At 41.1% G+C, this 23,180-nt stretch overlaps 1 protein-coding gene across 1 annotated transcript; it reads left to right on the top strand.

Moving 5' to 3' along the window:
- The first annotated feature begins 14 nt into the window (after positions 1-14).
- On the top strand, positions 15-22,965 carry LOC146518879 (uncharacterized). Its single transcript, XM_085159631.1, has 10 exons — positions 15-238; positions 2,183-3,682; positions 5,259-7,392; positions 16,816-16,934; positions 17,329-17,419; positions 18,648-18,792; positions 18,886-19,013; positions 19,152-19,351; positions 19,463-19,548; positions 21,850-22,965. Exons 2-9 carry the CDS (start codon positions 2,193-2,195, stop codon positions 19,536-19,538), a joined length of 4,383 nt encoding a protein of 1,460 aa, XP_085015757.1. The 5' UTR covers positions 15-238; positions 2,183-2,192; the 3' UTR covers positions 19,539-19,548; positions 21,850-22,965.
- Positions 22,966-23,180: the final 215 nt, after the last annotated feature.

Genomic DNA, 23,180 nt, shown 5'->3' with positions numbered 1-23,180 from the left:
TCGCTGAAGGCAGCATGGCTCGGTCTGTGAGGCGGGTGGAGGGAGTGTCTGCTGGGTGTATGAGCTGGCTGACGTCTTGTTGGTGTGAATGAGCTGAAAACACACACACGTACACACACACACACTTGGTCTGACGACAGCTCGGCAGGCGAGACGGGAAACGGAGGAACAGTTTTCTTTTATATCTTCTTCCCACTTCCTTCCCCCTTCCATCTTTATGACTTCGTGAAGACGAAAGGTAAACACACACTTGCACGCAAAAAGATTGAAAGAAAACTTTATAAAAAGCTAACTGCTTATGTTGTTATCTTAATAATGGGAAGGGGTAAGTTTAGGGACAGGTGCACAACCTTTGTGACAGTGTAATGGGTGTTTTCCAAGCTTTGTGAAATATTTTGGCTGACGTACATCCTCATTATCAGTCCTCGCATCCTTACTTAAGAGCTGTGTCCAGAACACACAGGCTCGGATCACTCTTTCATTTCGCTTATATCGCCTTTCTTTGTCCACTTTGAGAGGACCCAGAGCCGGACACCGGCTCGGAGTTCACTATTGACGCGTCAACTAGTAACTTATTAACAACCCGAAATGAAACACGGGCATATAACGCTGGCTTAGCTGGTGAAGTCGTTACGATTGGCTCTTTGAGACCAAACTGACCTCGAAGTAAGCGCGCTCTCACAGCATCACTGGGGAGAATAAATTGACCTAAACATAAAAACTAAAGGCAGCCAGTGTGGCCTTGACACGACAACAGGGGCACTAAAGGCAAACAGAGATAAAGAAAGTTAAAAGCCTGCAAGCAAAGTGCTACAGGAGACCGAGCTCTGCAGAAACCACCGAAAATAACTGAAAAAAGCAAGGGCTGAAAGCCTTCTCTCCTCCAGAGTGTTTGTTTCTTAGGAATTTAGCTGCTGGGGAAATAGAGGAGGGGTAGAAACAAACTAGACACTTAAAAACAAAATTTTAAAAAATCACTGGGTGGTGCACACAGCTGTAGTCCAACCTGATCTCATTACACAATATCTTGCACACCCAGAGGTGTTGTGTTTAAGAGGTGTAGCAAAGAAGAAAAAAAAGTAAAATGCATATCCCATGTAAAAATACCTAAGTGCACATATACTGAAAACTGCTGTTTGGAATCTAAACAGTTTATGCAAACCAGCTGCAGATTGATAACAATGATCTGTAAGCATTTTCTATTCTTTCTCAAGCTGTACTAGTTAGTGTAGAGAGTGTTAAAACTGCAGGGTGTGGAGTTACCGGTTTTAGTCTTACAGGACAAACCAGATGACATGCTGCACACAATGCCTGTGGTATTTAGTGTAGCAGATTTGGTCACATATTGTATTACTGTTATCTTTTTCACACGGTGTGTAAATTTGGCCCTTTTTTGTGAGTGGGGAGGGAGGGAGGCCATTTCTGTTGGTCAAAGTGCTCATGTGACAGGTTGCTCAGGACAGTTGCAGTTTGTTTATCTTTTAGTGGTTTCAGATCAATGCCAGCTCCGGGTTTTGACTGTGCCAGAGCTGTAGATTGTATTATAGATGTATGGTATGGTTCACCAGGCCTGTTCCCTGCTTGCCTGTTTTGATCTTGATTACTTTTCCTTTCAGGTGTTCACTCAACGCTTGGCACTTTCATCGTTGTGTAATACTTAACATTTGTAAATGTTATCACTTGGACCTGTTCAGAGCAGTTTATCTTGCTCATTCTCAATCAGTTCATTTTAGTTTCCCATTTTACGTATCACTAAACATCCTCAGTCAAGATGAGCCATCACACGCTGTCAGAGCTTCACTGTGTGTGAGAGTCTTACCATTTAATTTTAGCTGGAGAAAAAGAGAAACAATCAAGGAAAGGTTCAGTGCATTTTATGTTATCAAAAGAACAAATCAAAGACTGAAACCTGAGGGAAAAAATATGAAAGCGAGTGGCAGGAAGACTTTTTTTTTTTAATAGTGGCTGATGTTTGTTCAGGATGATTGATTAGTTTCTCTTTGCTTCTGTAGTAGAGTAATGCACTTTGAAAAATCTAGACAAACCAGACCATTCCCGTCTTCTTTGTGACAACATAACCAACTGGCTTTTTCTGTTCTGAGTATGAAATGGGTTTTCATTAATGGAAATATGGAGTTTGCTGTGGATAAACATGTTCTGTTCTTCACTCATCCTGTTTCAGCAACTCGGCCATGGAGAGCTCCGTCGAGGCTTCCAAGACTAGTGTCATGTCAAAACCCAAGCCACCGCTGGCCCCCAAACCTGGCCTCGCTCCCAAGCCCTTCTATTTGCAGAAGAACACCACCATCCGCTCCATTCATGCCCCAAAGACGCTCCCCGCTACGTCGAAAATTCAAAACTCAGAGCCTTTGACCCCTCGTGCTCAAAAAACATCTCAGCCGGCTGTCACCTCAAATGCCAAACCAGGCTCTCAAAGTGAGCTTCCCAAAGGTCATCCAACAACAACCAAAGCTAGTGAAGCAGGTAAAGAGGAAACTCGTGACTCTAGTGTAGGAAAAACAGCCTCACAAACCAGTCGGCCCGAAGAGACAAAGAAAACTGAGCTCGCCCATAAAGACATCATCCAAACAAGCGACAAAGCTTCTGGAGATGTTGCAACTAATTCAGAGCAGAACAACGGAAAAGCGAAGGAAGATGAAGCTCGAGCTTCTGTCGTCAAAATGCGGAATCACTCAGGTAGCGATGGATCCTCTTCAACCGATGAAACATTTCGTTGGGGTGGTGCTAGGAAGCGTCTATCCATGGAGCTCACCTCGAAGTTTGAGTCAGGCGGTCTGTCTATGCCCCCCCAGCCTACCATAGCTATCTCCACACACAACAACAAAGGTGATTCAAATAAGCCAGGATCTCCTGCTCCAGAGCAGAAGCAGGCATCTCCGGAGCAGAAGCAGGCATCTCCGGAGCAGAAGCAGGCATCTCCGGAGCCGAAGCAGGCATCTCCGGAGCCGAAGCAGGCATCTCCAGGGCAGAATCAGGCATCTCCGGAGCCGAAACAGGCATCTCCGGAGCCGAAGCAGGCATCGCCGGAGGAGAAGCAGGCATCTCCGGAGCAGAAGCAGGCATCGGCAGAGCCGAAGCAGGCATCTCCAGAGCCGAAGCAGGCATCTCCAGAGCCGAAGCAGGCATCTCCAGAGCCGAAGCAGGCATCTCCGGAGCAGAAGCAGGCATCTCCGGAGCCGAAGCAGGCATCTCCAGAGCAGAAGCAGGCATCTCCGGAGCCGAAGCAGGCATCTCCGGAGCAGAAGCAGGCATCTCCGGAGCCGAAGCAGGCATCTCCAGAACAGAAGCAGGCATCGGCAGAGCCGAAGCAGGCATCGGCAGAGCCGAAGCAGGCATCGGCAGAGCCGAAGCAGGCATCGGCAGAGCAGAAGCAGGCATCGGCAGAGCAGAAGCAGGCATCGGCAGAGCCTTCAAACAGAGAGAGCGATGACGGTGGAGTGAAAGAGGACTACACCGGGGGAAACAGCATAAAACGCAGAATCAGTCAATTGTTTGACTCTGCGTCAAGGCCGGAGGCCATGCTGAAGAGGGATGAACCGGAAATCTTAACCGGTATAGGAGGGGTGAAGGAGCGCATCAAAAATTGGGCTGCAGAAACAAGTTCTGAGGGTCCAAAGATGGAGAAGAAGCCTCTGGCTACATCCCGAGCAAGATCCAGAAGGTGAGTAAGGCTCTGCAGTTTGTGTGCAGTGACAAGATTAGACACAAAGAAAAGGAAGTGAGCATTCATTTGCAAGCACAGGTTCAAATCCCAAAGCCTATCTTCGTTGGTCAGATGTAGATGATTTATGACTTTGTGTCTAGGAAGCCTTAACCTTAAATGTGATTCATTTGTTGTTTTGGGTGAGCAAATGTTGGATAAAAAATTTTATGTGGGTGTGTGGTTGTATGTGGTTTCTCTTGATTTAGATTTTCTTTATGTTAGTGGTTTGGATTTACAGGCATTTCTTATTTAGACAACATCGCAAATGTGCTTATGCCGACAGAAAGCACGGCCCCAGTTTCTGGCTTCTGTGAGCAGCTGTAGCAAGAGTGCAAGTCTAGAACTGTTGAGGAAGGAAAGTTTGAGTGTTGCTCTCTTGATGCTCCTCAGTGTTCAGTGTGTTTGGAAAGTAATCCGGGCGTGGTAAATGAAAATTGCTGCTGCAGTATCGATGTTGCAGCCAGATTTATGTCCTTAAAAAACCAAGGTTAGATAAGGAAGCAAACTAAGTTACCGAAGTGTGTGAGGTTTGAGATTAGACATCCAGCTGTCTGCACGTAGCTTCAGGTATTTAGCTATTCCCTATAGTGGATGTTACTGGGATTTTAGTTGTGTTTGCTTACAGTTTCTTTAATAACATTTAGGGAAATTAATCTTTCAGAAAATCTGCATCCTGACTATATTTTTGAGAGTTTTCACTGTCAGAGGTTTTCAGTGGAACTACTACTCCATGTACTGAACACGCATTATTATCTCTGAAGCACTGCTGACTGTGTGGAAATGCCATCAAGACTATTTAAGTGACCAATCACTGAGTGGATAAGTAAAAACCTTGTGTTTTTTTACTCATGTTGAAATCAGACCTTTTAAGTAAATGCTCACAATTTCCAGGTAATTTATGCTCTCACCGACAGCTGGATTAGATATATACCTCTCTTTGCCCTTATGCTGGGTGTCATAAATATGTCACATGCTTCCTGGATTCCTATGAGGTTGCCAGCAAACCAATGAAGACTCGTGGAAGTCACTGGTCTGAATAAGCATTAGATCCACTGCTCTCTGGAAAACTTTGTTAAAGTTGACTTTTTGTGTTGGTTAAAAGCGACGCGCAAGGTGTTATTTCCCGGACTTCCAGGGTGCAAAAAGGCCGTTTCCCCCAGCGCTACACTAAGCTTAACATTTGCTTTGTATTTAATGTACAGACAGACATACACACAGGGTGGTGTCAATCTTCTGATGTAGGTCTAGGTCTAGTTGTTGTCTGTTACTTTCACGTTACTCTCTAGAAACAACCTACCAGAAGTTTTCTTGTTTGTGTTTGTAGTCATGTGGTATAGACCAATCACATTAGATCAGGGTTTGCTGTTTTCTATCTGCCTACAAAATGACTGCTATATGTAACAGGACACCTAGCTATCAGCTCAGTGACTCTTGAATGTTGAGAACAAAAAGCCCCCAAAACAAAACAAGAACAAAACGTCATTAAAACTCTGTTGTTCACAATGAAAAGCTATGATTGCTCTCTCCTCCACAGCTTTGAGCCCGCAACTTCTCCAACAGCAGTGAAAACACCAAAAACTTCAAATCTCAGACTTTCTGCCGAAGAAATGCCGCAGAGTCCGACTGTGGACCCCTGGTCACAGGTCTCTCCTGTTGAACAACCAACAAAGTCCCCAACAGAAATGCTAAAAGGTGTTCAAACTGAAAAGAAATCATCGGAAAGTGCTGCAGAGAGCCCACAAGAGGCGAACAAATCAACGGAGGTTGATGTCCAGTTGCACACCCCTAACCTGAGTGAAGATGTACCAAAGAGGGACAATGTCAAACGTCGCTCTGTTCGCTTTGGCACCGTGCAGAGTGATGATGGTGGGCCTCCACTGATCCTAGGCTCGGATTCTGATTCTGACACTGAAGAAGAAGAAGAAGAAGAAGAAGGAGAAGAAGAAGAAGAAGAAGGAGGAGGAGGAGGAGGAGAAGAAGAAGAAGAAGAAGAAGAAGAAGGAGGAGGAGAAGAAGAAGAAGAAGAGGAGGAGGAGGAGGAGGAGGAGAGTCCTGGAGTTACAGCTGAAAAGGAAGTCCCTGATTTAGTGCCTGTTTATAAAAGAGTAGGAATTTTTCAGAAAAAATATGATGTGAGTCAACAGCAAGAAGAAGAAAGACTGAAACATCTGAAATTTGAAGAACAGCGGCGAGCAGAGGAGAAGGAACAAGCAAAGCTTCAGCTAGAACAGGAGCAGAAAGGAGTGGAAGAAGAGAAGGAAAAAGAAAGGGAAAGACAGAGGGAAGAGCTCAGGCTTAAGGAAGAGGAGAGGGCAAGGCAGAAAGAGGAGCAAATTAAACAAGAGATGGAGGAGAGGGAAAGGGAGAGGCTAAAGGAAGAGGAGAGACTGAGGAAGGAAAGAGAAAGACAGAGACTAAAACAAGCGCAGGAGAGAGATAAAGAGCTAAAGCTGCAACAGGAAGAGGAGGAAAGGGAGAAGGCAAGACAGATAGAGGAAAGACTCCGGAAGGACTCAGAACAGAGGGAGAAAGAACGATTAAAGGCAGAGGCTGAGGAAAAGCAGAATGCTATTCTCAGGAAGCAGGAAGAGATGATGAGGGAAAGACTGAGACAGGAGGAGGATGAAGAGAGAAAAAGAAGGGAACAGGAGAGGAAAATCCAGCAGGAGAAAGAGGCAGAGATGGAGAGGAAGAGGCTGTTAGAAAAACAGAAAGAAGAGGAGACAAGGGAAGAGGAAAGAAGGAAGCAGCTTGAGAAAGAAAAAATGGAGCTGGAAATGAAAATCCAGCAGGAAAAAGAGGCAGAGATGGAGAGGAAGAGGCTGTTAGAAAAACAGAAAGAAGAGGAGAGAAGGGAAGAGGAAAGAAAGAGGAAGATTGAGAAAGAAAGACTAGAGAAGCAGGAGCAGGAGAGAAAAATCCAAGAGGATCTGGAAAGAAGGCAGGCAGACCAACTCAAAGAAAAGCAAAGACTAGAGGAAGAGAGAGAAACAAAACAATCTGGGTTGAACAACATGCAAGAGGAGAGTTTGGTGCACAGATCAAAGCCACATCTAAACTTTTTTGAATCTAAAGATTGGCCTCAGGAGTCAAAATCACCACATTCCCCCTCACCAAACACCTCTGGGCCCACAGAGAATCTGATGGATGTGGTTTATGATGACTTCTCGGTCAAACAGAATCCAATCAACATAGAATTTGATGATTTTTCTGTCAAACCGATAAAAGTGATCTCACAGCGTAATACAGAAAGCAGTCCAGTTTTCCGTAGTTGGGATGACTTTCTGGATATAGAGGAAGTGAAGGGACTGGTGCCTGTGGACGTCAAAATTGAGAAAGCCAAGGAAGACAAAATGGAAAAACCAGAGCAGTGTCCGAATACACCACCTTTGCAGGAGAGAGAATGGGCGGAGGAGATAAAAGATGAGCCAGAAGAGGAGCAGCTCATCTCTCTAGACGTGAAGAAAGAGGAGCAGCTCATCTCTCTAGACGTGAAGAAAGAGGAGCAGCTCATCTCTCTAGACGTGAAGAAAGAGGAGCAGCTCATCTCTCTAGACGTGAAGAAAGAGGAGCAGCTCATCTCTCTAGACGTGGAGGAGGAGGAAGAGGTGGAGGAGAAGGAGACAGAAACCGAGGATGAGGACGAGATGGAAGAAGACAACCAAGAGGTGAGCCCTATTTGGTTAGGTTCTAGCTTGATTTGTATTTCTGTCACGCTTGATTAGATTTTGTTTTGTGGACATCACTATGGTTATATGAAAGCTCCAACTGTTCACTTATGCAGAAAGGGTGAGGTTAGGAACAGAAGCAGGGGTGTGCACCACTAGTACATGTGGTTATTTTGTCAATGAATCACATCAGCCAGGCAGCCATACACACCTCACCTGCACCAGCATTTTGCCATTCCTGTAAGACAAGGAGAGAAATATCTTGTCGTACTTGCTTCAGTGTGTTTAAGTCACAGCTTAAGAACTCGTGACTGTGTTAGTGTGTGTGCGTGTACTTGTATTACTCATGTTATACAGCTGGGGAGACTCCTTCATTTTAACTATCCTTATATAACTGCCTTATAAAGTAAGGCTGGGTCCAGGAAATGATACTGTTAATTCTCAGGGAAATTATTATAAGTCAAGTTTTCTGAAGGCAACATAAACGTAAACATATCTCAGTAGTACTCTCCCCCCTCCCCTCTCTGAAGTGATTACTTGTTTTATTACAGCGAGAAACATCAAAGAAGGCTAGGGCGAGGTAAACTGCTAATGTGCACTTTTCAAAGTTTCTGCTCTTAAAATTACTGCCATTCATTGTGGTAAGTGCGAGATCAAAAAAGAAGTGCGATGACAGTGCGAAGTTTTGATGGCAGAAAGATGGGTTACAACTTCCTGTGTGTGTTTCCAGTAGCTGTCTATCTTCTGTGTCTTCTGCTTTCAGTTTGCAAAGAACATTTTTAAGTAGAAGCATCGCAAACATTTTAAAGACGCATGTTACGAGGAAGAAGGTTTGGTATGAGTGTGTGGAAGAGTAATGCCATTTTTGTTTAATGTTTGACTCCTACTGTGTATCTCCAACGTGAGCGTAAGGCAGGTGTTTGTTACTTAAGTGTGCTGTGTGATGATGTAGGCCAAAGGGCTATAACCCGTCAGATAATGGGTCATGTGTTTCTGTTTCACACGTCTTGTCATATTACCACATTGCAAGAAAATTCGGTTGGTAGTGAAGATGTTAGTTTACACGATTATGTAATATGAAGTCCTGTTTAAAGGTGTAGTTCAGCGTTTTGCAAACAAAAGCATTTATATTCTCTTTTACTAAGAGTTTTGTGAGGCAATTAACATTGAAGTTGTGTATGTAGCAAAAATAATGGCATCAGTTGCATAGTTTAACACAAAAGCTGGAAAGAAAGTTTTGTGTCTGCCTCCACTTTCCTGTCCACTCTGCACTACTGTGCTATCCATTAAAGAGAAAAGGCAAAGAAATGACATAGAGTCATATCTTCTTCAGTCATAATGCTGAGTCATTATCAATAGATTTGGTATTGCACTTATCTGACCCTCGGTGTAAAAGTGATTAAAAGTGATTGAAATCATCTGCAAAATGCAGATGATTTCACTTGATTAAATACCCTCCTCTGAATGTTGAGTTGACATTCAGAGACAATGAAGTCGTAGAACAGCTGCAGCGCAAGACTGACGTATGGATGGATCTGCAAATAAACATGATCACTTTACAGTTTGCAGTTTGAAGTTTTAGTTCGCCTTTATGCTAGATAATGCAACCCCTTGTTCCAAAAATGCTTCGATGCGTTTGATTTCACATGTCTATGTGTTCTGTTTCACAACACGTGTGATACAGGTCTGCTGAGATTGTCTTGCTGAAATAAGGTATATGATGCACTAATGCGTCACAGGTGCACAGACCGTCTCCTGATAAAATATCACATTTCGATTGGTCAGACCACAAACTGTTCCACTGCTCTGTTCCACTTGTGAATGCAGCTGCAATCTATGTTCGCTGAATGTTGGGTCATTCCATCTCAAATTTGCTCAGTCATCTCTGATTTACATAAAAGATTTATGGTCCAAAGTTTGAACATGTGTAATGAGTGCTGTGAAAGTTTAGTTTCATATATATTAGCTACTTTTCAGGATATATCTTTTGGAAAAAATGGTTAGTCGACCCACTTTCAGGCACGTTTTTTGAAATCTGAGGCAGTGTTTGAACATGAATATTTGAAAAACTATTAAAGATGAAAGATTTTCTCAGTATCAAAATGAATAAGGATCTGTAATTTGGAATGGATACATTTGAAAAAAAGATAATTGGGTACTTAAAATATAAAGAGGCAATCTGTATGCTAACTGTGTGAATGAAGGCCACAAGAATTGTAATTAAGATGTATGAATATGCTACATTGTTGCGTTTTAATACCTGGAATAACCTAAATGATTAGCCTGCTTCAGAGCAGTAGGTCTTGAAATGGGGAGAGAAGGTCTCAGAGGTGAAAAATATGCACATATACATTAAAATCATTTTTTTGTATAATTTTGTTTTTGTGGTACAAATTATAATATTTGCTCAAGTCAGGATGAAAGTTGAGTGAAAGTAGCACTCTCTTTATTTTTTCGTGTTAAAAAGAGTTTTATATGCTTTATTTTACAGTATCATGCCAAGTAACTATAAACCATTCAGACATTAGGACTACTTGTCTTTTGCAATGTGCTCAAATATAGGGCATATTTTACATATTTTACATATTTTAACTACCTAATACTCACATTTTTGATGTATCTGGCCCAAATTACACATTGTAATTCATTTTCATGGTAAGATACATTTTCAGGCTTTTATCTTTAATAGTTTTTAGATATTAATATTTAAACATTGCTGCAAATTTCACTGGGCAAAAAAAATACATAATGAAAATATATTTCAATACGTATTTATAGCAATTATTACATATTCAAACTTTGTACCATGAAATTTTTATGCAAATCGGTGATGTTGGTTTGACATTGTTGTTTTCAGAGCTGCTCCTGAATCCATGTTGTGTTTTTCTCTAATGACTCATGAGAGAAACCTATTGTTATGCAATTTTATGTTGTGAAATATTATTCTCACATAGCTGAACTGTTGCCTTAATAGTAGTGAACGGCTGCTATTCTTTGCACCTCACAGTTTGTTTTAATCATTTACATTATTGCATACAGTTTACCCGCATCAACCTTTTATGTTTTGTCTTTGTGTTACTTTTTGTTTAAATCTAAGTTTTTCTTTTCCTACTAACTTCTTAGACAGTGTCCAAACTTCTTCTTTTATAATTGAGATTGGAGGTGACAGGTCAAGTAGATAGCAAAATGAACAGATGTTCAATTTTGACACAGCATTTAAAAAAAATAAAGGCTGCAAACCCAACAAATTCCAGGTGAACAGAGCAGAGCTGCACTTAATGAGAGCAGGGCTGCCAGAGATATGACATTTAAGACAGATGGGCTCACCGCCTGTTTGAACATGCAACATTTTTGCAGACTTAATGAAAACAATGAACTAACCCTGGACTGTGAGTGTGTGTGTGCTCTGTCAGTTTTGTAGCAAGCAAACCTTACCATACATAACCTATGACATACAGGGCAATGTATGCAACCACTTGGGTGCTGTAAAGGGGCTTTGCTTGTCTGTCTGTGTGAGTACATTCTTATTTGCACCACTGAGTGGCGCTGCTGCTCTTTGACTTTGCACTTCCTCACTGTGTGCCGCAGAAATGATGAACTTTATCTCATATAAGGCACCTGAAAATCAGCTAAAAATAAAAGACCTCTGTAACACTAAACTATATCTTTTCATAAGTGTAATCGTTTGTTTTCTTCTTTTCTTTCCCTTTTGATGCAATAATGTCAACCTGAAAACTGACAAAAAGCTTTTCATTTTTAGACAAAGCAGACTGGAGAAAATGTTTACTAGGCAAACACAAGGTGTGCAGCCAACCGTGCACCCTCAGTCAGGCTTCTGATTGAAAGAAAGATGAGCAGATGATGGCAGGATGTGATGGTAAGAAGAGACTAGGTGCTGTGTGGTCAGCATGCCCTCTTTTGGGTCTCTCCAGCAGAGCAGGATGTGAGAATGACCATACATGGTGCCCCATGTCTGCTCTCATTTTCTGTCTCTGTCTCTCAATCTCTCCACCCTGTTTTGAGAGAGAGCCTGTCATCCCCCCTCCCTCACACACAAACACACTCTCTGGCACAAAGAGGACGGTCTAATCCAGAGACAAGAAAGTTCACGTCTACTGTCTTTGTGTTTTCTGCTGCTTCATTTGCCTTTTGCTCTCACAAAAACCTGGCTCATTCATTGCCTGCATTTACCTACGGATGAGACCGGCAGAGGGAGGTATAGAAAGCACCTTGGCCCAGCCAGGCCGCACCTTTCCTACTTCCCTCGGGATTTTCCACATCCGAGCACAGACCTCCGCTTTGTGTTGACGTTCTGTGAAATCACTCAGGTCTGACGGTGATAAAGGGGTGATCTGTCTCTCTGTACTTGCCTTTGGATGTTTGGAGTGTCAGATGCTTCCCATGTGATTTTTTTTTTTCTTTCTGTTTTTGTGAACTCGGAAGTACGTGGGTAGGTTTAGTCAAAGAGGTTTTAGTCAAAGAGATAAAAGGATGTAAATTGCCAACTTTAGACTGAAACCATCAAAGCTCTTTTTGCTTCTCAAGTGACGACAGAGAGGAGTTTTTGAAGCAGGCTTCAGTCGGTTTGTCTTTTAAATGGATGCTTAATCAATGATGGGAAGCTCTTTCTTTAGGCTGCCGCTGTCTCACATCAATCATAGTTAATGTGACAGCGGAATAGTGTCATCACACTGCAAACACATGGCTGGCTGGACTATTTACTTCTTCACTGACAGCAAATTGTAGACTATCCCAGGAAGTTTGGGTAAGCTGAGTCATAAAAATATGCAGAGAGAGGAAGCATCCATTTCAAATGACAGATGGACTACGTTTTGTCTTCTGTGATGTCAGAAAAGTTCTTTCTACAAAATATAACTTTTCCTGTGCATACATTCTGAAATATCAACAGACAGCTGGATCGCAGAGCCAGCTTTCTGACTCACCCGCAAAATCCTTTCATCTCTAATAAATTTGAACCTCAGTTTCTCTGTTGAACCGGTTCCCATGGTGACCCTGCTGTCAGTGCAGCCAGCTGTGTGAGCTTTTCAAGCATGCAGTACTTTGAAGGAAAACTGTCGGCCGCTCAGCTGCAGGTGGTGGGCTGGGTGGGCAGCCTACGTCGGTCCTTGCAAGGGGCTCTGGAGCTTGTGTGGGGCCAGGAGAAGCAGGAGGAGGAAGAGGATGATAAAGAAGATGAAGAAGAGGAAAGTGGAGATGACGGAGGAAGGTTTCAGAGGGCCATGTCACCGCTCCGTAGCTTTGCCAGTCGCAGCAGGAGATCCCTGCATCGCTTCTCCATCAGAAGTCGCAAGACTTTGCAGAGGAAAGCCACTAAAACCTGTTCAGTAAGAGCTGACATACACAAACCAGTAAAAATATACAGTTACAGTAACTATATTTAAAGGCTTTGCTGTCTAATTTCCATTATCATTGTGTGCAATGATCAAAGCAGAAGCTTTTAGGGCGAGTTTTGTTAGAAAATGCTTCAAAACTTCCTGTAACTTATTAGCCTGTTCAAAATTTCCATGGACATGGGTTAAAAGATAACCATGCAAATGTAAATAGGGAGTGCAGCACACAGTGGCAGTGTGTTTCAGGAAGGACAGAGATATCTGATGAAGTTTCCTGCTTGTATTTTCTTTTTTTTATCAGTGCGCAGTCACGGCCTTTCCCTCTCTGTCTGTGGTGTATGTGGGAGATAACGTGCTGGACAATAACAAAGTGTGACACACTTAGACAAGGTTTATCTAACTGTTGTTATTTATGGGGGTCAGCTCCATATCTGCATCTGCCTTTTGTTTGAGCTGGCCGCCTTTGGCTCACAGCCTAACCGTTCTTAGTTAATGCCTTTTTTTTCCCTATTTCTATCATTGTATGTCATTACATCTCATTACATTACATTATAATAGATTATATTCGATTTTGCAGGTGATTTTTTTGGAACCAAAAAAGATTTTTTTACACTATATTTAAGTATATAACATGTACATTTGTCTGTAACTTTATCATACATGTGGGTGCACAGGAGAAACAAAGATTATCTCGCCGTCTTAATTCCCTTAATCTGGTGATCTATCATTTTGATTCTTGTGGTGACACTCCTTCACAGTCGTTGTGAATCAGATTGTTCCTCATTAAGTTGTGCTTTTATTCTCTCCACTTAGCTGCAAACAAGGTTTCATATACATTCCAGTGACCATGACAAAAATGTCATGCAGGTAAACTATAATCAAGCAGACTCTGTCCTAACTTGTGCAGCACATCCTGCGCCCTCAGCAGCATATTTTGTACTGGCAAACACAGAGGTAGTGCTTTTATCCTTTATAGTAGGTGTGTGTGCTACTTAGAAGTTCTTGTCCTAAATCTTCAAATGTTGCTAGATGAATTAAGCTGTACCCTCATGTTTTTTATATATTAGCAGTGGATCCAGTGAAAGATTTAGCTCATAAAAAAATCCTCTTAATGTTAGGAAAGGGAGTCAATGAGCAGGATCGATGTTTGCATCTAACAATGCAAATTTATGTTAGGCCGGATATTTATTGTAGAAAAGCACCTTTAGAAAGTTAGTAAATGCTGAAAAAAACACTAGCTTGCCTGACCAATCAACAACAGGACTTGGTGGAAATTAAATTTCAACCCTGGTTCTTACAGTGCAAAAGTGCCCTTGTGCCCTAGATTCTACAGGCCCAGGGTTCCTTATTCACCAGATTTCTATAGCATATAACAATAAGCTGAAAAACGAATTCTGGATTCATTTATCCCTCGGAGATGCTAAGTGCTAAATCTTAATCTAACCCTGTGTTTTGTAAAAGGATAAAAGAGGTTTTAAAAAAAAAGAATATTCATTTAATTGATGATTGTCCAATTTAGACTTAAGGTTAGGGTTGGAGTGATCGCTGTTGATAAAGTACACCTCAGAAGGTTGATATGACATAGGTAAGGAATAAGACTGACCCAAGTATATAATAGTTAAGTTACAGTGGCATAAAAAAAATTGCGACTTTTCTGATTCCTTCATTTTTTACACATTTGTGTAAAATGCTTAATTGTTTCATATTATCAAACAAATTAATTATTGGACAAAGATGAACTGAGTAAATGCAAAAGACCGTTTCCCAGGAGTGGCCAGCTTACCAAAATCATTCCAACACGAATCCAGGAGGTCACAAAAACCCCAGAACAACATCTGCTTCACTTGCTGTAAATGATGGAGTCATGAACTCTCCTGTCTACCAGAAAATCCCAGAGGAGAATGTTCGGGTGTTAGTTTGTACCCTGGAGCTTAAACGGAGTTGACTTATACACCAGGACAAAGATCCAAATCACACCAGCACTTCTGAATGGTATAAAAAACAAAAACAGAGTGAAGTATTTGGAGTGATGTAGTCAAAAGTCAGACTTAAATGCGATTGAGATGCTTTGGCCTTAAAAACAACCTCAAAGAGGCTGTTCAAGCTTGAAAACCCTCCGTTGTGGCTGAATTGAAATAATTAATAGAAGAGTGGGGTAAAATTCCTCCACAGTGATGTGAAAGATTTATTGCCACTTATCATGAATGCTTGATTGCAGTTCTTTCTGCCAAGGGTGGCACAATCTGTTATTATGTTTGAGGGGAATGACTTTTTCATTGCACGGTATACAGAATATTGAACTGGGGAGCATAAAACAAAGAACAAAGAACCCTGAACGTCGGCATGGCAAATACTGGACTATAAATTTATGGCGTGGGGAACATCCCTGAAATTTCCCTTGGGAGTTGGCGGAGACCAAAGCAGAGATAAAAGGAGAGTACTGGAGTACTGGATACTTTTCCAGTTCACAAACGTAGCTCTCATTTCTCTGCAATAGTTGCAATATCTTTGCTCAACTTCTAAATATGTTTCTAATATCTAATTTATTGAGCACTCCTTTAGCTATGGCCAAAGTAGGAAGACGAGGCCGTTCGTTTTGAATTTTTAAAACGGAAGAAACTGGCTCCATAGTGTGGCGGTTTACGCATTTGGTTGGCAAGCTAAATTTTGCTGGTTCAGTTCCAGACAGAGATAAGAATCCCCTTTGGGGTTGCGGTCAAATCAAATGTGCCGAGCTACCCGCTGTGGTGTCCACTTGTGACGAGGGTTCATCCTAAAGTAACTTTTCTTTTTTGTCTCCAAATCACACGATACAATGCCTCACCGTTTCTTTTATCTCTTGCACAAATGTTTTTCTAACCTTTGCATACTTAAGATTCACCCAAACAAGAATAACTGCATATTTGAAAAATTCTTTTGTTTTCTTATTGAACTCAGCAGAAGATACTTTCTGGGAAGCATTAGTCAACATTAGAACTTTGTGAGTGACAGCTGCAGCTCTGTGATAAAGGTTGCACAGACACGGGATAAATCGCATCGCAGAGGAGCGGCTTGTGTAAAAAAGCACTTTGTTTTTTCTCTGTATCTGAACATGGAGTGTGGTTATAGGAAAATCACTAGAAGCCTATTCATTTGTGCTGTGATGCTGCCAGATAACAGGCATTGTGCAAATGAAGCTGCCCTGAGCGTCCTGAGTAATAAATGGCCTCACAAAAGAGATGAGATGTTTACTCAACTGTTGTGTTGTATCCAGGTGACAGTGTCTGGCCATTCAGCACTGGGATGTGCCCCTCAACAAAATATGAAGCGAGCATACAGGAATGTTTTAGGAGGAAGTGGTTGCTTTTGTTTGGAACATGTTTGCGTGCGTCCGTGTATGCTCTTGTGTGTGCGTGTGTAGTATAGCATGTGGGCGTGACATCATGAGTGTGCTTGGTTTGTCTCTGTTGAGGCATAAAGGTGTGTACGCCAGTGCGTGTGTGTCTGTGTGCGCATGTTCATGCCCTCGGTGTTCATTGAGGACAGCCCAGCCTGTGTGACCGGCTCATTAAAATACGCATGCTTGGCTGGTCCTTTCTCTCTGTGTAGCTGGTGAGTTTTGGCTCAGCACACAGTTTAGTTTCTCCTTGTTTCAACTCTACAATTTAAAGTTCTTGTTCATAAATTTATATGACGTAGAGGATCATTTGGGGCGCTGAAAAAAAAGGATTTTCGATCAATGAACAGAGCAGTAGGTTAGAATTTAAGTTAAGGTATTCAGCCAAATATGTCATTTAGCAGGGAAGCATGGTCCTGGGTTCGAATCCACCATCTGGCCTTTCTGTGTGGAAGCTGCATGCGTTTCCCGTGTTTGTGCGGGTTTACTCCTTCCACAGTCCAAAGACATGCAGTTGGTGGGGTTCGGTTAATTGGTGACTCTAAATTACCCATGTTTCTCTGTCTTACTATAGGTTCTTTACTTTACATACTTGTTGTTTTGATTATGGGCTATATGAATAAAATAAACGATTTCTCTGGTTTCTGCATGTGTTTTCCTTTTGAATTTACCTGAAATTTTGTGTCCATCTCGCAGGATCAGACCAACAGTTTCTCCACAAAAAATGAAGACAAGGACACCGATGCTTTGATAGACTTTGGCCTTGATCATGACGGGCAGGATCCAGTCTGGGAACAAACACCTGAAAGAAACAGGTAGGAAATCATTTGCATTATTTAAAAAAATAAAAAATCTTCAAGTAGTTTGAGTTTTCGTTGTACTCGTATAACAATGTTAATCCACAAGCCTTTAAAACGTTTCTATTTTTTTATTTGTTTGGCCACATGTCATAATTTAGACTTCAGGAAAGTGTTTAGGAACAGAAATCTTGTGACAGCTTAACCAAATGCAGATGCTCAGTAAAATGTGCTGTCAGGCATTTGAAAGTTGAGCTTCCTGTGCCCCCTTGTGGTCAACAAAGTTAAGCACATATGCTTAATGGAGTGGTGAAATTAAAAACAAAAAACAAATTGAAATGAGCCAAAAGCATTTTGGCAATGCCCTACGAACATTCTTCTTCAGCTTTGTTTACACTTTTGTTCTCTTCAGTCCACAGCCAGTCCCTGACGAAGTACCCGAAGTCTCATCTGAAGACACCGCCGATGATCTGAAAGAGCCAGAGTTTGCCCCTTTTCCTGAGGTTAGTGAGTATTTAAATCTTCCCCTGTGCCATCAACCAAAAAAGGTAACATGGAATTCAGTTGTTACTTTTCAAACTTACTTTAGAAAGTATCTGTTTGTGCTTGTGCCTTTCTGTAGTGTGAAGCATGGATAGATGGAAAGATAGATAGAAGCACAAAACAAAGATATCAATGACGTTTGTAACAGATATACACTAACTCGTCATTGTGGAAATAATTTTATCAACTCCTGAAGAGAGTTATCAAGACAAAAACAAAACGTTATGTCTTGATGCATTCTCAATCATCCAGGGAAGTAAATCTCCAAAAAGTTGATTCTGTTCATCTGGACGTAGTGTTTTGTGGGAGAAACGTTTCATCACTCATTCAAGTGACTTCTTCACTTCACTTGAGGAAACCTGTCTGCAGGTTTCCCCAACCTTATACACAGTACATTTGCAACAACTAAACTTTATACACGCTGCCTACATTCACATAGCTATAGATATGTACACATAACATTGATAATGGAAAACAGTGGCATCCAGAAGACAAGAGTCAGAACTCAGCAAAACAGAAAACTTATTTACGGAGCCAATTCATCCTCATATTCACATCATTTTTTTAATACAGTTGTGTGAACTTGAGGCATTGGCTCTGTGCAGTCTTTCCACAGTGTTTTCTCTTCTCTCCCCTGACTGTAATGCTGTGATATTTACTATTGATTCTTACGGCCAGCTTATTAAACATATAATTTTCTCTCTGTGCGTGACGTTTTTGTCTGGCTTGAAACAAATTCTGGGTGAATATAATAATAATTTTGACTCAACCAGGTCACTAAATTGTTTTTGTTTTTTTTTTCATTTGAGTGAGGAAGAGTGACAGCTGATTGAAGCCAGTGTTATTAATTATTCTTATTGCTCTTTTATGTAATATTTATACTGGCTGTATATTTCTTTTGGATGTGTTTCCCCATACTTCATAAAGGGAAGTTTGCAAGCACAGAGTGTGGTTTATGAAATCTTTGACTTTATACAGTGTCATAACTGATTTAAAATCTTTTTTTTCTAATGTATTCAATATGTGACTTCCAGAATATTATATAATTTATTTTTTATTGTTACCCCAAGTAATTTAATTTCAGTTACTTTTTATATTTCTAATTATTTTCTAGTAATAAATAACGCACACTTGTGGCCAGTGCGTTTGCTTTTTATTGTTAGATTTTGTCTATGTGTCTCTGTACAGAGCTCAACTCCTCTCCTTGACACCAGTGCACAAAGATCCAAGGCGGATCTGGGAAAGAGGCGTATTCGAACACGTCCGTCACGCAGGCTGACCACAGGGTTAGCTCAGAAGGAAACACAGGATTGGGGGACCCAGGACTCCACAGGTTATTAGAGTATCTGTAATGTTCTATGTGAAAGTGTCAGTGCTATACAGCTGACGATATCGAATTGTTTTGACTCGTGTCTGTGTTTTTCAGCTGAAAAAGAGACAGTTGCAAAAGAAAGGGAGTCAGATTCTGAGGAAGAACAGCCTAAACCCAAGGTAGTCTGTTCCCCGTCCCAGCGAGTGCCAGTGTTTCCTGGTATGAGTCCTGCAGGCTTGCTTGTAAGTTCTCAAAGCATTCAAGAACAACTTAAATTTATTTTAAATGTGTTTTTTTATTATTAATATATGTAATATGATGCAAATGGGTCTTTCTTTTATTAAATTAAGTGCTTATTTGTATTTATTTGCTTTTTTAAGGCTCAACTTAAAAGGAAAACAGGTGGTGGAGGAACTGGAGTGAAAGAGGAAACTGTAGAATGCAAAGCTAGCGAAGAGAAGGAACATCAAGATGAAGAAGTGGCGCCATCTTCCGTGGAGCTCTCGCATTCTCCTCGCACGCCTGCCCGTCTGGCTGGAGCTACACGGGTGCTGCCACTCATAGGCAACAAAGAAGAAGGGTAAGCAGAAAGAAGCGCTGCTCACCAAAACAAATATATATGTTGTGTAAATGATCCAGATATCTTTGGGGAAGATGACTGAAATATCGAAATATCGTCTGTGACATTCAGTGGTGCCTCCTCGCCTGCTTGGCTGAAAGAGCTGAAATCTAAGAAGCGCATGAGTCAGCACGGCAGTGACGCTTAGCCAGACTGAGGTGAGTGATTTAATATAATTAAAAAAGTTTGCCATGATTTTAGTATTTCTACTTATATGCTAAAATATGATTCTTGAAAATATGAGTATTATTTAAAAATGTAAAAACGTATTACTGTAGCTTTTAATATATAGATTTTTTACATTACAGTACAGAAGTTCCTACATTGTTGTATGACTGTGGGGGAAATAATTATTTGATCACATGCAGAATTTGTAAGTTTGCTCACTTGCAAAGACAAACACTTTTATGTTGGTTTAATTGTAGTGGCGAGAGACAGAGTATTAACCAATCAACCAATAATACAGAGAAAAAAACCCTGCATTGCATAATAGTAACATGACATGCTGAAATTTGGTAAAAGTAGTTGATCCCCCAAGCAAAACATGACTGAAGCCATTGCTAGCAAGCACACTGGTGAGATGTGTCTTGTAGTTGGTCACCAGGTTTGCACACATCGGCCTACCCCCTTTTACAGAAACTTTAAAGAAAGGCATGGCAAAGACATGCTCAGTTGGCTGTCTTGGCTGTTGCTTGGCAACTGGAAGCTTCAGCTTCCTCCACAGATTTACTGTCGCACTGGCGTCTGGAGATTGGCTAAACCACAAAATGACCTTAATGTGCTTCTTTTTTAGTCACTCCTTTGTTGCCTCGGCGGTATGTTTTGGGTCATTGTCATGCTTGAAGACCCAATCCCATCCAAAACTCATCTTCAGTTTTCTGGCTGAAGAAAGGAAGTTTTCATCCAAGATTTTTCAGTACATGGCCCCGTCCATTGGCCCTTCAGTGCAGTGAGATTGTCCTGTACTCTTAGCAGAAAAACAACCCCAAAGCATAATGTTTCCATCTCCATGCTTGACTGTGGGGATGGTGTTCTTTGGGTCAGTATTTCTCATGACAGGTTGGCGCCAAATGGCTCAATTTTAATTTCATATGACCACAGCACTTTCTCCCAAGCCTCTCTGAATCATTTAGATGTTCACTGGCAAACCTACGACAGGCCTGAACATGTGCCAGGTGGACCCCACAGCCGCTACAGGATTTCAGTCCATTACAAGATAGCTTACCACTGTGCTTGCTAAAGGGTTTCTCTACTAAGTAGAAGTACTAAGTCCTGTTTTTCTTGGTGATCAAGTACTTATTTCATTCAGTGACATACATATGGGACTCCATGTTTGCGTGGGTTCTTTCCGGTTACTCCAACTTCCTCCCGCAGCCCTAAGACATGCAGTTAGTGAAGTTAGGTCTTTTTCTGTGTTATCCCTGTGTCAGATTAGCAAACTGTCCATTGTGTACCTTGTCTCCTGCGCTATTGTAGTTGGGGATCCAACTACACCCCTCCCGGTCCTTATAAGGATAAGCAGAAGAGAATGGCTGGATGGACACAAAGAAGTGTATAACTTTTATGTAATATGCGTTTTTCTAGATTTTTGGTTGATATTCTGTCTCTCTCCATTAAAATGAAACTACCACAAAAAGTAGAGACTGTTGATTTCTTTGTGAGTAAGTTAGTAATTAAGCAGGGGCTCAAATAATTATTTCTTTCAGTGTAGTTGTCAGTAGGGGTAAAAGGGTTTTTTAATGACTTTTTCTTATCCAAAAGGTGATCTAATAGTCTTTTGTGCAAAAGGTTTGTTTGAATGACTTGTAGATTCATCAGCTGTTTTTCTGCTACTTCTAACCCTTTTATGACTGGTGCATTGCATATAATTATAGGGCTTAACAGGATTGGCTGTAGATAGGCATGAACATTTTGACATTTTTAACATTTGGCTTACACTGTGCATCACTATGGTGGGAATGGAAGCATTATTTAAAAGGCCCAATTTTCTTGTGAGTCATAATGCAGCACTGCTGAATACATATACTACAGTAGAGTGAATGGTTCAGACTTGGTGGTAATACTGTCAGGAGCTTTCCCCTTTTTTTCCCTTTTGTTTTTTGTTGGGTTTTTTTTCTAAGGCAGGCTATGACAACACCAACAGCAAAGACAAAAAAAACCCAACAGGAAACAGGCCATTATCTTTGCTTTTTTTTTTTTTCTTCTATCACAATGAGAACCACACACTGGGGGAAAACATTTTGTACCTAAATGTACTTTATTCTGCTTGATGTGCTTTTAACCTGCCTGTAAAATTAACCCTAACTCTCACAGGTTTTGACTAGCTTAGGGAGAATTATGGAAGTATAAAGGGCTTATGAACACACCAAACACACATTGTGTTACTGATGTTACCACATTATGAGTTTTATATATTCAATTCTTCCATTTGACCATACTGCATCTTATCCACCCTTTAGGAAACACCATGCCATTGCCATTGAGCTCAACTGCTGCTGCCGGCAGACATGACCGCTCCATCGTGTGCCCAGAGTGCCTTATTTTGTACCTTCACTGGGATGTTCACTTTTGCTGAACGCGCCTTTGAAATTGAATATAATGCCAAGTCTACGTGCCTGTGATGTTTTAATGCCAAGTACATGTTATATGAAATGTTGTTTAAGAAGCTCAGTGGAGAGCAAATAGCCCAGTGTCATTTGGAGCAAAGTCATGGACTGTCTGCCTGGATTGTGTAAAATTGTAAGACTGTCATGTACTGACAGGGACTGATGACACTAGGCCTTTAGCAGGATATCTACATTCACACACACGCAGGCCTATTTATAGTTGTGAGGATACTCGTTGATGACATTGCCTACCCGCTCTCCCAACCCAACTCTTGTCATGTTCTAAATCCAATTTTAACCGCATCATTATCATCAAGTGTGAACCCTCGAAGAGACCTTTGAGGCTCTGGATCCTCACAATGCAGAAGTTCCTTCACTGTGATTTAGAATTATTATTTTTTTAATCCTCATAAACACAGAGATACACGGATGAGGAAACACATGTGTACAGAATTACGAAATATAAATAATGCACCTTGTGTGTATTTAGTTTTAATTGTACAAAAATGCCTTTTATATTGTTTAACCGATCACAGAGCATCTCAAGTAAGGCTTGAAGCACTTTAAGAAAAGTTCTAGCAAATTACCGTCCAAACAGCAGTAGAGTAAAAACTGTAGTGACAGAATCCCGGGATTTTTTTGTGCCTTCTTCATTTTGTTACATCATTAGTGTCTATCTACTTTTTAAAACAAGATCTCACAAGGCTTAATTAAGTACTGCCTGATTTGTTTAACCCACCCACTAGCTGTTAGAGCGTCAACAGTGGGCTGAGAGGATATTTCTGGGGTGCAATAACAGAGTCAGAAAAAAAAATGTTTAAAGGAGAAAAATGCAATAATGTGCTGGAGATTTTATGTGCCTTTTTAATGTTTAAGAATGAATGTCATCAAAATGGAATTTATTATTGATCAACTTACTGTATGTTAGTGGGAAATTGGGGGAATTTTATTAAAATGTTTTCTATGAAATGAAGTTGAGTGTATTATTTATTTGTTGGTTGATTGATTTATTTTGGACATTGAACTTCCTATTGCATGTATTCAGTGGCAGTAAAGCATAGATACATTAACTGGGCAATATATTAGGTACACCTTACTCATACTGGGTTGGACACCCTTTTCACCTTCAGAGCTACCTTAATCCTTTGTGGCATAGATTCAACCCAGGAGCTGGAAACATTCCT

The sequence above is a fragment of the Neolamprologus multifasciatus genome, chromosome 5 (genome assembly GCF_963576455.1).
Source record: "Neolamprologus multifasciatus chromosome 5, fNeoMul1.2, whole genome shotgun sequence".
Lineage (NCBI taxonomy): Eukaryota > Metazoa > Chordata > Actinopteri > Cichliformes > Cichlidae > Neolamprologus > Neolamprologus multifasciatus.
This window is presented reverse-complemented; position numbering and strand designations above follow the sequence as displayed.

Excerpts from the sequence above, each read along its gene's own strand:
- LOC146518879 (XM_085159631.1), top strand. The coding sequence starts at position 2,193 with ATGGAGAGCTCCGTCGAGGCTTCCAAGACTAGTGTCATGTCAAAACCC. Across the intron at positions 3,683-5,258 it reads TCCCGAGCAAGATCCAGAAG|CTTTGAGCCCGCAACTTCTC; the intron begins GTGAGTAAGGCT and ends TCTCCTCCACAG. Across the intron at positions 16,935-17,328 it reads CAAACACCTGAAAGAAACAG|TCCACAGCCAGTCCCTGACG; the intron begins GTAGGAAATCAT and ends TGTTCTCTTCAG.